The 14,609-nt window shown below is 43.3% G+C and overlaps 1 protein-coding gene across 1 annotated transcript in view; it reads left to right on the forward strand.

Annotated features, from left to right (window-relative positions):
* LOC126474727 (neurofibromin) overlaps positions 1-14,609 on the forward strand; it is a 457,914-nt gene that overhangs the window by 119,763 nt on the left and 323,542 nt on the right. The window contains exon 13 of the mRNA XM_050102210.1: positions 6,221-6,404. Within this exon, the coding sequence (XP_049958167.1) occupies positions 6,221-6,404 (184 nt within the window). The remainder of the gene's footprint in view (positions 1-6,220; positions 6,405-14,609) is intronic.

The following is a 14,609-nucleotide window of genomic DNA, read 5'->3' on the forward strand; positions in this document are numbered from 1 at the left end:
GATACAATGTACAGATTGTGTGTACCCCTGAACACATTGTACAACAATAACAGGTTACCAAATAGGCCGAGCACCTGTTTGTGATCACTTAAATAATACTGTTTCTTTCATGGGTCACCAGATCGTGCCCAGGTGGCCTCTGTAAGTGGGCCTGTGAACTGTTTAAATGCAGGGTTCTGTGAAGCTGCCACACCTGAAAAAAACAAGGGCAGGCAGATTCTTTCATGGTAATATGGGCCTGAAAAGCAGTAGCACAACTGAGCCCAAGGGAAAACAGAGATTAAATGTACATCACATCCGTACTTAAAAACACTAGGCACAAAAAAATGCATGCACAGAAAAAAAGCTCTGGGATGGAAAAAGCACTGGTACCAAAAAAACACTGGTACTGTGAAAAAAAAACTCCGATCTCACAAGGCACTGAGATTGTGAGTCGCAGAAAACACCAGTGACGGTCTGACGTCCATTTCATCACCCGACGATCACAGCCACCGGCGAGTAGGGACGGAAGTAATTGCGGTTTCAGGTTCGCACACTGTGCCTTTGCTCACGAAAAGCTGTCGGGCAGGACCAGGGATAGCACCTCACCGAGGTCAACGGTCGGCTCCGGAGGTGTCGGCGGGGTGTCGGAGACGACAGCCGCACAGTTCCCGGCAACAGAGATGGCAGAGGCTACGGCATCAGGTGTGGTGGAGACTGCACCGGTGACGGCAGTCGAGGAGTGGGGGCAGAGGTGGGAACGCCCACCAGCAATCTGCCAGACGGCGACCTATGCTGCGGTGCGAACTGGACCGTCTCTGACATGGGAACAGGCATTTGCGGCAGTGGGGCCAGGGGAGGCAGTGGGCCCTCAGGAACGGACCCCGCCGTGTTCACCTGCAGCTGGTCAAAGAAACAGGAATCTGCCCGTCAAGTGTGCAGGCAATGCAGAGGCACCTGCCCCAGGAACACTAGATGATGGTGGGAACCCAGTTCAGCCAGCAGCTGAAACCATGAGTCCAGAAAAGCGCAGTTGGCTTGAGCTATCGTGGTGCTGACTGCAAAACGATCGGAGATTTCTGAGGCGGTCTTCAGTGGAAGAACCCGAAACAGTATTGTCGTCAAAGTAATTGGTGCAGTCGCCACGGAGGCCGTCAACTGTTTTAAAAACTGCTAAAAAACTGTAGGAGGTGAGCTAGCGATGCCAAAAGGCAAGCATCTCTGTTGGTTTCTACTCAAAGGTGTATCAACAGCAATAAGACGCATAGTGTCCTCATCCGAGAGGAGCTGAGGGCACACTTCTGAAAAATCGACCTCGGAAAAGTATTGGCCGTCTGATAATTTTGCAAGCAACTTGTCAGGGCGGGGCGAAGGGTACGTATCTATCACGGGCTGTATACTAATTGTGACACTGAGGTCGCCACAGAGGCAAAGCTCATCTGTAGGCTTTTTAACGATTACTAGTGGCGTAGCCCGTTCACTGGAAGAAATAGGTCAGATGGTCGAATTTGGCCTCGACAGAGTTGTGTGACATGACAGGCACCTACCACACCTGAAAAAAACGAGGGCAGGCAGACTCTTTCGTGGTAATATGGGCCTGAAAAGCAGTAGCACAACTGAGTCCAAGGGACAACAGAGATTAAAAGTCAGAGCAGAGGGACTCCAGTTGCTGATACAGATCTTGATCTCACACTACATTTACCTCATCGGCAATGGAGAAACCGTAATCATTAAACTCATCTGACTCTAACAGATAAGCAGTACGGAAGTGATCCACAACAAGGAAAGTGAGGGGGTGAACAACAGATGTGTAAGAGCGTGAACAGAGAACTGATCTAGGATCGGAATCTGCTTTTTATCGTAGCTAACCAACTTCCGTGAAACCTGTGTGAGGGGAGGGGAGCACAAGTTCACATACGTTTTTGCGTTTACTAAAGTCGCTGCAGCTCCTGTGCCCATTTACATATTTTGCAGTTTATTAAATACGTGCAAGTCAATAAACAGTTTGTTCGGGGAAACAGTCATTGTAGAGATACAATTTATGTCGATTATTACTACTGTGTCCTCCCGCCAGTGCCGTGTGGCCTTTCTTTTGACGCCTTTGCAAACAGCCCAATGGTTAGGGCATGCAGCACACACACGTTGGACGGAAGGAGGACACGCAGCCACTGTTTTGATGTGGCCTGTTGCTGCTGTGGCTGTAACTGATGCTCCTGCATGCAATACTGGGTTGAAGGTTGTGCTGCTGCAACGACTTCCCTGTCATCCTGGACACTTGCAGTGTGCCTAAGAGGTTGACTGCGTAACTTCCGATACCTCTCCCCACGTAGCAAACTGATTGCCTACAGCCCATGAGACCTCAAAGGACTGTGCTACATTGAGCACATCCGTACGTGTTGGATTCTCACATTGAAGTGCTTTTTTGTGGACTTCCCTATCTGGGGCCAGAAGAATAATAATATTACGCACCATGTGATCAGCTTATGATTCTTTATGGGTATTGGTGACAACTTTACGACGATCGCTCAACCCGTGTAATTCAGCAGCCCAGGCTTTGTAAGATTGGTTTGGGTGTTTCTGACAATGGAAAAATTCTACATGCCCTGCAGTGACAAACATTCTGTCACAGTAATAGGTTCAGAGAAGCTTGCTAATTTCATCAAAAGATAAGCTGGCCAATTCTTGCAATGATGCAAGATGGCATAACAAGTGATAACTGAGTGGCAAAAGCAGGAAAGAAAGAAAGCTCTACACAGATTTGTATTTCCAATGCAAAAAACATGGAAATTTTGAAATAACCATGGCTTTTACGACTCCCAATCTTCAGCTGATTCATTATGAAACTTCCTGACAGATTAAAACTGTGTGCCCGACCGAGACTCGAACTCGGGACCTTTGCCTTTCGCGGGCAAGTGCTCTACCATCTGAGCTACCGAAGCACGACTCACGCCCGGTACTCACAGCTTTACTTCTGCCAGTACCTCATCTCCTACTTTCCAAACTTTACAGAAGCTCTCCTGCGAACCTTGCAGAACTGGCACTCCTGAAAGAAAGGATATGGCGGAGACATGGCTTAGCCACAGCCTGGGGGATGTTTCCAGAATGAGATTTTCACTCTGCAGCGGAGTGTGCGCTGATATGAAACTTCCTGACATTAAAACTGTGTGCCCGACCGAGACTCGAACTCGGGACCTTTGCCTTTCGCGGGCAAGTGCTCTACCATCTGAGCTACCGAAGCACGACTCACGCCCGGTACTCACAGCTTTACTTCTGCCAGTACCTCGTCTCCTACTTTCCAAACTTTACAGAAGCTCTCCTGCGAACCTTGCAGAACTGGCACTCCTGAAAGAAAGGATATGGCGGAGACATGGCTTAGCCACAGCCTGGGGGATGTTTCCAGAATGAGATTTTCACTCTGCAGCGGAGTGTGCGCTGATATGAAACTTCCTGACAGATTAAAACTATGTGCCCGACCGAGACTCGAACTCGGGACCTTTGCCTTTCGCGGGCAAGTGCTCTACCATCTGAGCTACCGAAGCACGACTCACGCCCGGTACTCACAGCTTTACTTCTGCCAGTACCTCGTCTCCTACTTTCCAAACTTTACAGAAGCTCTCCTGCGAACCTTGCAGAACTGGCACTCCTGAAAGAAAGGATATGGCGGAGACATGGCTTAGCCACAGCCTGGGGGATGTTTCCAGAATGAGATTTTCACTCTGCAGCGGAGTGTGCGCTGATATGAAACTTCCTGACAGATTAAAACTGTGTGCCCGACCGAGACTCGAACTCGGGACCTTTGCCTTTCGCGGGCAAGTGCTCTACCATCTGAGCTACCGAAGTTTGGAAAGTAGGAGACGAGGTACTGGCAGAAGTAAAGCTGTGAGTACCGGGCGTGAGTCGTGCTTCGGTAGCTCAGATGGTAGAGCACTTGCCTGCGAAAGGCAAAGGTCCTGAGTTCGAGTCTCGGTCGGGCACACAGTTTTAATCTGTCAGGAAGTTTCATATCAGCGCACACTCCGCTGCAGAGTGAAAATCTCATTCTGGAAACATCCCCCTGGCTGTGGCTAAGCCATGTCTCCACCATATCCTTTCTTTCAGGAGTGCCACTTCTGCAAGGTTCGCAGGAGAGCTTCTGTAAAGTTTGGAAAGTAGGAGACGAGGTACTGGCAGAAGTAAAGCTGTGAGTACCGGGCGTGAGTCGTGCTTCGGTAGCTCAGATGGTAGAGCACTTGCCCGCGAAAGGCAAAGGTCCCGAGTTCGAGTCTCGGTCGGGCACACAGTTTTAATCTGTCAGGAAGTTTCATATCAGCGCACACTCCGCTGCAGAGTGAAAATCTCATTCTGATTCATTATGTGTCAGAAAGGGTGACGGTTGCACTGATGGGAGAGTAACCTGCCGCAAACATGCAGATGCCACTTGACTGAGAGCGGTGGTGAGAGCCTGCTGTTCTTCTGCGAAAGCTTGCCACTGACAATGCTATGTTGGAGTATTTCTTCCATCAAGATGTTTTCTGGGCGATGTAGCACTGACACTAACACATGGAGAAAACGTAATCCTCACTTGTCGCCTTGTTTGCTACAGCAAGAACAAACATGATCTATGGAATGTAATACTGTATAGAGCAACAGTGTAGTGTAGATTGTGCTTAACACTGAACACATTGATTGGATAACGGTAATACAGATTATAGAGTAGGCAATCTTTTAAATAATACTGTTTCATTGGCGGCTCACCGTAGCTCGTCAGAAGACTAACCCAGGCGGCCTCTATAAGTGGGCCAGTGAACTGTATGGATGCGTCATCTCTGAAATTGCAGACATCATCAGTGAAGTTCACTTTTTAACATATTCCAGATTTTGCAGTATTAACCAGAGGAAAAATACTGTTACTACTTGGACAGAGTTAATGTTCATTTACCAGACACAATCTCGTCACTGTAAGAAGTTATTTATTGCAGCGCAACTCTGCAAGCATCTTCACTGGTAGTGCTACAGTGTGCTTGTGGTCAGCGACTCATAGTTGCTTGTCAAACTCATTTTTAAATTTGTTTTCTTGTTGGGGAAGCTAAAATTGTGCATACTTTTTTATATGTGGAACAAACTTGACCTCTAAACATAAGAACTGTATTGGTTTTATTTTTAAGAATTGTGCTTCCACTATTACACTTTGTCTTTAGAGGCTAACCAGCTTGAAGTACACTTTTTTGTAGGTAAAACAATAGATATTAATTTGCATGGCAGTGAAAACTCATGGTATAGTGTTAATACTTTAAAGAGTAAATGTAACAATTCACCGAGTAGTAGAGTTGCTGAGTCATTGAAAAGCACATCAATAAGAATGAGAACATTGCAACTTTCAGACGAAACCTTTTACAGAATTATAGGCACAAAACACACACACACACACACACACATACATCTGTATCGCTGCATTACCCTGGCTTTGTTCACATGAGTACCCTATAACTCAGAGAAAGGTTTCATCTGATAGCTAGCAAAGTTCTTGGTAGTTTCCAATAGTCAGTGAGCTATTACTTCAGCTCCTCAAAGTAAAAGAATATTAATTTTATAGATATTAATTTTTATACTGTGATAATAGAGATTCCAGACAGGAGATAATGATTGGTGAGCGATACATAACGACACTTAACAGTATGCAATGAGTACTGAGAAGTTAACGAAATTTTTTATGTTGTTAAAGGTGCCCGTGTGCTACACATCCGTTAGCTACAGATAAATGACATCCTCTCCCCATTTCTGTTTGAAGATATTGTTTCATACAACTGTAGTATTACTTTCTCTTAACTATATCTTTATCTCAAAGCTTTGTTGTTTTACCCCTACCAGCAGATAATTAATATTTCTAGTTGGTGAGTAGACTACTTATTATTTCATGTTGTAATGCCTTATTCATAACCAAAACTTGATTAGAAGCAAATGATTTTTAATAATTTAGTGAGATGTGAGTGTGTAGTTAAAATATTTGATAATTTGAAGCTGTATTTGGTGTTATTTGTATATTAAACTGTTGAGTTTCGTTTGCTAAATCACTTTAAAGCGTAAAGCATTTCTGTGGTAGTGTTATACTGTTAGCTGTGTTACTGAAACCTGGCTTATGAGTAGTAATTTATAATTTTGATTGTGTTTCTGCTATGTATAGTACTGCTTACAATACTTTAAACAAGGTGACAATTTGCTCAATTGCACATCAGAACATAATTAGTATTTTAATCCTTTTCAGTTCACAGGTGTTGTTTTCCATCTCTCAGAAACTAATCCAGCATCAAATTATGAATTATACAGATATTTTAAAGTGGCTGCGAGAAATACTTGTTTGCAGAAATGCATTTTTATTACGCCACAAGGACTATGCAAATGTCGGGAGTCAGATCGCTATATGCAAGCAAGCACATATTAAATTAGAGGTACAGTACAGTATGGTTGCATTATCTCATGTTGGTGTGCATAACTTTAGTCTGTGGCTTTAAATTGACGTTTTTGTACTGGTAGTTTATTTTGTGTGTTATTATGAATCTAAAGGTAATGCCATCTTTGACCTGTAGTTTGGTTTGAACACCATAGTGATTTAATTGCTATGGTCCTGTTGGGGGTGTTATGTCATTTGTTGTCTCCCTCTGACCTTTGAACTGACATACCCAGCCAGTTTAGGGGGATCTACACTTTAATGTGGCCTCTGAACGTCAGTGCAATTCAGCGTTCTCACATTAACAAACTACTAGAGATGAAAGTAATGAGATATGACAGATAAAAGCCTAAGACAGACAAGGCTTCAAACCAAAAACCTTTGAATTCATAGGCTATCACTTTACCACTGAGCTGCCAAGCCATACCATAATTCTTGTTGTCAAAGTATTTATATATTTTGTGTCATCACTGCTGCCTCGTGTGCCCTCTGCTTATGAACTTCATTGTGAAGAAGGTGGTCGTTTCTCAATACTTCCACACCTTATCGTGTTTTTTTTTCCCCCCCTATCTATCTTACTCTCTCAAATTATATTACTTCCTCTGTGGCATAAATACACTGTTGTGCAGAACTTAAGGACCAAAGTAACTTTCATATGATGTGTCTGCACCAAGTAACATAGCTTTATTGAACCATATGTAGAAAGAACTGCTACAGCATAGTACAGACAGTTACTGAAAGAAATACATAATGAGATGACACTTTTATTGAAAGACTGTAATAATTACACTGAAATCGCTGTGATCCCCCCCCCCCCCCCCCCCCCCCCCCCCCCCTGGCTTTGCAACTTGCTCCCTTGTTGGCCACAAGGTTGGCAAGGAGTTCTTGTTCTTGTGGTAGCATGTTCCCTTCCTCCACCAGTGTAATGACAACTGCTGCATAGTTGTTGATACATGTGGATGTGCTGCAACGTGCGTCTCCTAAGGATCCCACATATGCTCGATGGGATTTAAGTCGAGGGAACAGGCAGGCCACCCCATTTACTGATTATCTTCTTGTTCCAAGAGCTCACTCCACTTGCGCTGTTTGATGCGATCACACATTATTTTCCATAAAAATGAAATCAGGGCTAAAGCAAAGCAATCATGTTTCAGAATATTCCTAGGTGCATTATGTGTTTGCATCTGTAACTGTATGAGGTATATCCAGAATCATCACTCAGACCGAAGCTCCTCTCATCCAAGAAGAGAGAATGCGACCTCTTTCCTCACTGTGCAGTCACTAAGCTCTTGCCACCACCGCAAACAATGCTGCCAATGTACGGGTGTCAACAGAACAAAACGTACCTGGTCATCGAGCAAACAGACCACTCCCATGCAGTCACTGTGCGACTGAGGAGCATGAGATTGAGATTGTGTGCCTTGCAGTCCTGTTAAATGTAGTTGCAATTGCTCCTGATGTTTGATGTGGGTCCCTTCTTGCCTGATGCACAATGTAGCAGTCTGCTGCTGTAGTTGACCCTTGGTCAGTCACCTCCTCTCATTCAGGCAGCAGTATCTGTGGTTCAGAATGCTCCCTCATGCTGTTCTTGTGCAGCTTTATCCAATTGTGGAATCAGTTTATTTCATACTAAAGTACTGGGCTACACTTGAAACTCTGTCCTTCTTCCAGTTTCCTGATGATTCTTTTATCAGGTAAAGTCATCCAGATATTGTCTCCAGACCATGTTGTTATGAAGAACACCACCACAGTGCATTGTAGCTGCTTGCTAATTAACACACACTTGGTTTTCCTGTTCCTTCAGCTGCCTCGTCTTGCAGGGCCAATCAGCCCCATTTGGCACTTTAAGTCACACTGCTCTTAACGTCATGTGATGCCTGGCTTCCTGTAAATGACTGGGAGGCCTCTGGTAACATGTATCCACACTTCCATTAGTTTTCACTGTGTTGTTATTAAGTTATGTTACTTTATCTACCTTGTCTGTAAGTTTCGCAGAGCAATGTATGTGTAGTGCTAATGTTGCAAAAGAATTTAGAGGTAGTATATAAGAGTGAAGTTCCTTACAGAAAGAATTCATGCTGTTCTTGTGCAGCTTTATCCAATTGTGGAATCAATTTATTTCATAGTGATGCATGGTGTTAGTGATGATGAGAATTTTTATGCAGGGCTTCATAATAAATTTGTATGACACTTATGAAAAAATTTTAATGTTCAAATACTTCACTGCTAATGTCAAAAACTGGCCAGAGGAGGGGAGGCTAACATTTGTTAGTTACGGAGAAGAAACAATTAACAATTGCTGTCTTCTGTGTGGCCAACAACCCAGTAGCAGCAAAAAACATGTTGTTACATGAAAGGATCCATCTGCACTCAGGAGAAATACCAGCTATGATCAACACTGTGTAATAGGCTGTGGTCAGCAGTAGTTTTGTTACATTTGGAAGTAGTTTTTATATATTAATTTTTTTACTTTGTGTGTGTGTTTTGCAGCCATTATAGTAGGTACATCAAGAAGGATAGAAAATAATGAAACTTTACTTGTTGTGCAAATATAATGTGTTAGGAAGAATATCTGGTCAAATTTATAAGTGATTTGGTGGTATACAGGGTGTGAAATTTAGTGCACAGGGTTACTACCTCTGGAAGCAACATTGGTCTAACCTGGCTGGACATTAACTCAAACTGAGCTTGGATATGAGATACAGAGAAGCCACTTTATGCTTCTTCATCTCTATGCAAGAGCTCATCAGTCATAGTGGCTGACGAGTGAAAGCATGCCAGTCTCTTGGCAACCCATGACCAGATGTTTTCAGTGGGTGAATGATCTGGAGAACATACTGGCTTGGGCAACAATCAAATACTGTCTTTGTCAAGGTAGGGCAGGACAGCACTGGCAACATGTTATCTTGAATTATCTTGTTGAAAGGTAATATCATGAAGACCTCATTGATAGAGATAGCCATCAACTTTAACACATCAGAAATGCAATGCCTGCTGTCCAGATTGCTGGCTGTGAGAATCAGAGGTGATCATGTAACATACTCAACATGATTCCTTACCATCATATCACATGTTCGACCTGTATGAAGATAACAAATGCCATCTGACAATGTTCATTCTCCTTGGAGATTCATCCATTGTGAAGCAGTACACATAACCAGGACTCATCTGAAAACATGAAGTGTCATTCCCACGCCCATTGTTGTTGTTGGGCACACCACTTTTGGCACACCTCTCTCTGCTGCCATGTCAAGGGAAGCTGTAACAATGATTGCTCTGCTTACTATCTATGATGTGCCATACATTGTTGCACCATCTGTCTGGGGAAATATCCTGCTGCAAACATACCCATTTCCTGATTCTTGGTACATGACATAGCTGTACGATCCCGTACAGCTGAACAAATAACTTGTCTGTCCAACTTTGGTGTTATTCACCTGGGGTTATTAAAATTGTCATGGCACTGCGTATAACCCTCCTGAACCTATTGATTCCATACTTACATGACAGTTGTGAGACCCTGATCATCACAAGCTGCAATAACAAGGAATTATAACTTGCAGTCTTGATAGGGCACGATCCTACTGCTGTCAAATTCCCACATAGGTGTTTCTCCTTTTTATGTAAGCCATAATGACATTCTCACAAATGACCAGATTTCTGAATGAGAATCTTGTTGTGTAATTTTTCGTTATGTACAGAATGTAGATGGCATTACTCCTACGTACTTTTGGTCTGTTGTACTGAAATGCTTGTAACTTGCATACCGAAGTACTGAATATAAATACAACTTTTCTTGCATGTTACTTTTATGACATTGTATTTTTTATGGCCAGTAGTGTTGTATTAGGATATAGCAAACGGTCAGACATGCCCTAAATTACAATTTGTCCATAATTATAATGATTTCGAGGCTAAAACTACAGTCTCAGGGGGGTCCCTGTTAAAATGACGGAATTCGCTCTTTCATTTATTTTAGTAGTTTGAGAACAGGTTACTGTGACAAAATAGGTGTGTGATCTATATTTTACTTTTTTGTTATTATGATTCTGTTTCAAGTGTCACTGAATACTTTCATTTGGCATGCCTGTTACACATTTTTCTTTTTAATTTTTTGGAAATTCCTTTCACTGTGCTTACCGATGATGCAATGTTCTTAATTGTTTTGTCCTTTAAAAATTGATCTTATTTCACCTTCCACTAACATTTTGATTAAAATAACATTTGCATTTTATATTTTGAGAAACATAGCTTTGTGATCTAATTTTTAAATTTCCAGCACTCTTTCTTGTCTGTCTTACTAGGGGTTAAAGACATAAATTTTTACTTTTCAAGTGTTTCATTTAGGCTTCAAATAAAGATTTTTATTGTCGATTTTTGAAAAAAAAAGTCTGGGTGTGGCTGCCCAGACAATCCCCCACCCCCCAAATTTTTTAGTCTGCATCATTACTGATAGCTTTCTTCCAAAGTTGGCATCTGTGAGTAGCAATAATTGTTGTAGAAATAATTTATTATACACGAATGTGTGCCTTGTATGGCCTATTTTAGCTTTCTAGATAAAATGTGTAGAACAAATAACTAAGGAAATGATCTACAATATTAGCAAAAATATAGATTGCTATTACTGGTAAAGGTGACATGCTGACTAGCAGACAGGCACAACAAAAATACTGTACACATTTAGCTTTTGGCCAAAGCCTTCTTGACATCACACACACATGACTGCCATCTCCAGCAACTCAGGCTGGAATGCAGCTGTCAAGTCAAACAAAAGTAGCAATCTGGAGTGAGGCAGGGAAGGGGGAGGGATAGAAGTGTACAGGTTGTGTTATGTGTATTGGGCAGGAGAGTGGGGTGGGGGGGGAGGGGGGGGGGGGGGCGAGCGAGCAGAGCACTACCTGCCACAGAACGTGCAGGGACTACTAGATGGATGCATGACAAGACTGCCAGGTGCAGAGTAAGGAGAGGAGCAGGGAAGGGGAAAGACAAGTGGGTGCATTGGCAGACAGAGCACACAATGAGGATGAGGGGCATAAATAGGAAGGAGATGAAATGACAGATGGGGCGGAAACTGTTGGGTGGAGGGTGTTGGGACACTAGGTTACCGTAGGTTGAGGTGGGATAATTTCAGGAGTGAAGAATTTGTTGTAAGGATAACTCCTGTATGTGCAGTTCAGAAAAGCTGTTAGTGGAGGGGAGGATGCAGATGTTCCTGGCTTGTGAAGCAGCCATTGAAATTGACATGCAGCTGCATGTTGTGTCACACTGTAGCCCACTGCGCTCTTGGCTTGTTGGTGGTCATTTGTCTTGCTGGACTGCTGGCTGGCATTCATACCAATATAAAAAGCTGGGCAGTGATTGCAGTAGAGTTGGTATGTGACATGGCTGCTGTCACAGGTGGCCCAGCTTCTGATCGGGTAGGTTAAGCCTGTGGTAGGATGGGAATAGAAAGTGCTGGATTGTCGGTTTGGACAGGTCTTCTGCAGGGATATGATCTCTCTGACAAGGATTGGGGCCATTTTTAGGAGGATTGGGAAGAATTTTGGGTAGGATACCCTCATTTCAAGGCATGATAATATGTAATTGAAGCCTGACAAAGGATGTGGTTCAGTTGTACCAGTCCAGGGTAGCTGGTTCTTGGGGGTTGTGGAAAGATTGGGGGATATGTGGGGAAATGGCTACTCACCCCCCCCCCCCCCCTCCCACACACACACCTCCAAACCTTCCATCACGCCCAAGAACCAGCAACAAGGGAGTGCCCCCTTTGTCACCCAGAACAATTCAACCACATCCTTCATCAGGGCTTTGATTACCTATCATCATGCCCTGAAATGAGCAGTAGCCTATTGAAGATCCTCCCCAAACCTCCTGAAGTGGTGTTCCATCACCCACCCAATGCCCACAACATCCTAGTCCATCCCTACACCACTCTCAATCCAAACCCCTTATCACAGGGTCATATCCCTGTGGAAGACCCATGTGTGAGACATGCCCAATCCATTCATCCGGCACTTCCTGTTCCAAACCTCTCACAGGCTTCTCCTACCCCATCAGAAGCTGGGCCACTTGTGAAACCAGCCATGTCATATACCAGTTCTACTGCAGTCACTACAGAGTTTTTTATGTTGGTAGGACTGCCAACCAGCTGTCCACCAGGATAAATGGCCACCGCCAAACTCAGCCAAGAGCATAGTGGACCACCCTGGGACACAGCATGCATCTGAGCATAATAAGCTTGATTTCATAGGCTGCTTCACGACATGGGCCAGCTGGATCCTCCCTTCCACCACCAGCTGTTCTGAACTGTGCAGATGGGAGTTATTCTTACAACACATTCTCCGTTCCCAAAATTATTCTGGCCTCAGTATATGGTAACATATTGTTCCCACGCTCTCCACACAACAGTTTCCATCCCCTCTGTCATATCATCTCCTTCCTATTCATGTCCCCTCACCCTCATTGTGTGTGTCCTCTGCCAATGCACCCACCTGTCTTTCCATGTCCCTGCAACTCTTCTTTTCAACCCCTCACCTCCTTGCCCCACAGTGCCCTGAAGTTGTGCGAGGTATTCTGGTCACACCTTCATCTAATCCCTACATGCACCACCTACATGCTCCACCAGTCGGTGCTGTCCTTTCCCCTCACCCTTACCTTGCTATCCCTCCCCCATCCCCACCCCACTCCAAATTTCTTCTTTCGTTCAACGAGACAGTTGCATTCCAGTTCAGCTGCCAGAGACGGCAGTCATGTGTGCTTGCTTGTGTGAATACATGTGTATTTTCTATTCTGAAGAAAGCTTTGGCTGAAAGCTAAATGTGTGACAGTATTTCCATTGTGCCTGTCTGCAACTCAAAGTGTCATCTTTGTGGTAAGTAGCAATCTGTCTTTTTCCTAATATTGTAGATTATTTACTTATTTATTTATTGTACTCAATTGGAGCATATTATCTATACAGCTAAAATAAATCATACAGTGCATGTATCTGTGTATATAAATTATTTCTACAATAATTATTACAATTTGCTACTTATTAATACTACACAGGTGGCCATAAAAATTGCAAAACCATAAAGCCAGCACGCAATAAAAATCGTATTGGAATCCAGTGGTTGGGCATGCAAGTGACAAGCATTTCAGTGCAGCTGCACAGAGTAGGTAGGAGTAATGCCATCTACATTCTGTGCATGAGGAAAAGTTACACAAGAAGTTTCTCATTCAGAAATCTGGTTATTTGTGAGAACATCATTTTGTGGATCATGTAAGAAGGAGAAATGGAATTCGACACTAGTAAACTGCAGTGTATCATTCCACGAAACTGAACTGTAACAGATGTCATGTTGGTGAAGGATTACCATCTTAAGGTGGTAATGGAGTGTAAAATCTACCAAAGCCTTGAGAAGTGATCATTGTGTGCCAAAATGCAGCTGTGCCAGTTGAAGTTATTTTTGCATTTACTGATCTCTACTGCTTGTTTGATGAGAGAGTCCCAGTAAGTTGTAGTGTGTAACAAGAGTTTTATTTCATCATAATTTAAGTTGACTCACAAGGCTGTGTTCAGCAACAGATGATTTTTCTAAAACATGAATTTTAATGTGTCATTGATATTTGGAATCTATACGGACTGATGCAATTGTTTTTGTGCTGGCAAGGGATTTTGTGACTTCCAGGAACTCTGAGGGCAGTATTGTCATTAACTGCCTGCAGCATCTGTTTTAATTTCCTGGGTGTGCGAAAAACATCATTTGCCCCTTATCTGCCCAGAATGTTCTCAATTTAGATGCACAGAAAGGGAAAAGTGCAAAAGGAGGATCATATGATAGTTGTTGCATGCCATGTTTTTCTTTTTTTTCCCTCTCCTCTCTCTCTCTCTCTCTCTCTCTCTCTCTCTCTCTCTCTCCCCCCCCCCCCCCCTCCTTTGGACAGTGCTAATTTAATATGGTGGTGCCCATTGATGTTATTTTGAAAGATGTAAATTTGACAGGATTTCAATAACTGAACTCTGGAAATTTGTACAGGAATGTAGAATCTGCCATCTTTATCTTGCTCTAACAGCAGGCTGTATACAAATTGGATGAACTGTATGAGGATGATAAACAAGGAATCTGCTGACTTCATGACTTCATTAAAAAGTCGTGGAGTTTAACAGAATTGTGCCCTGTATAAAGAAATTTCATCTCCATCAACGCACAAGTCGCCGAAGTGGCGT

Source organism: Schistocerca serialis, chromosome 1 (assembly GCF_023864345.2).
Source record: "Schistocerca serialis cubense isolate TAMUIC-IGC-003099 chromosome 1, iqSchSeri2.2, whole genome shotgun sequence".
NCBI lineage: Eukaryota > Metazoa > Arthropoda > Insecta > Orthoptera > Acrididae > Schistocerca > Schistocerca serialis.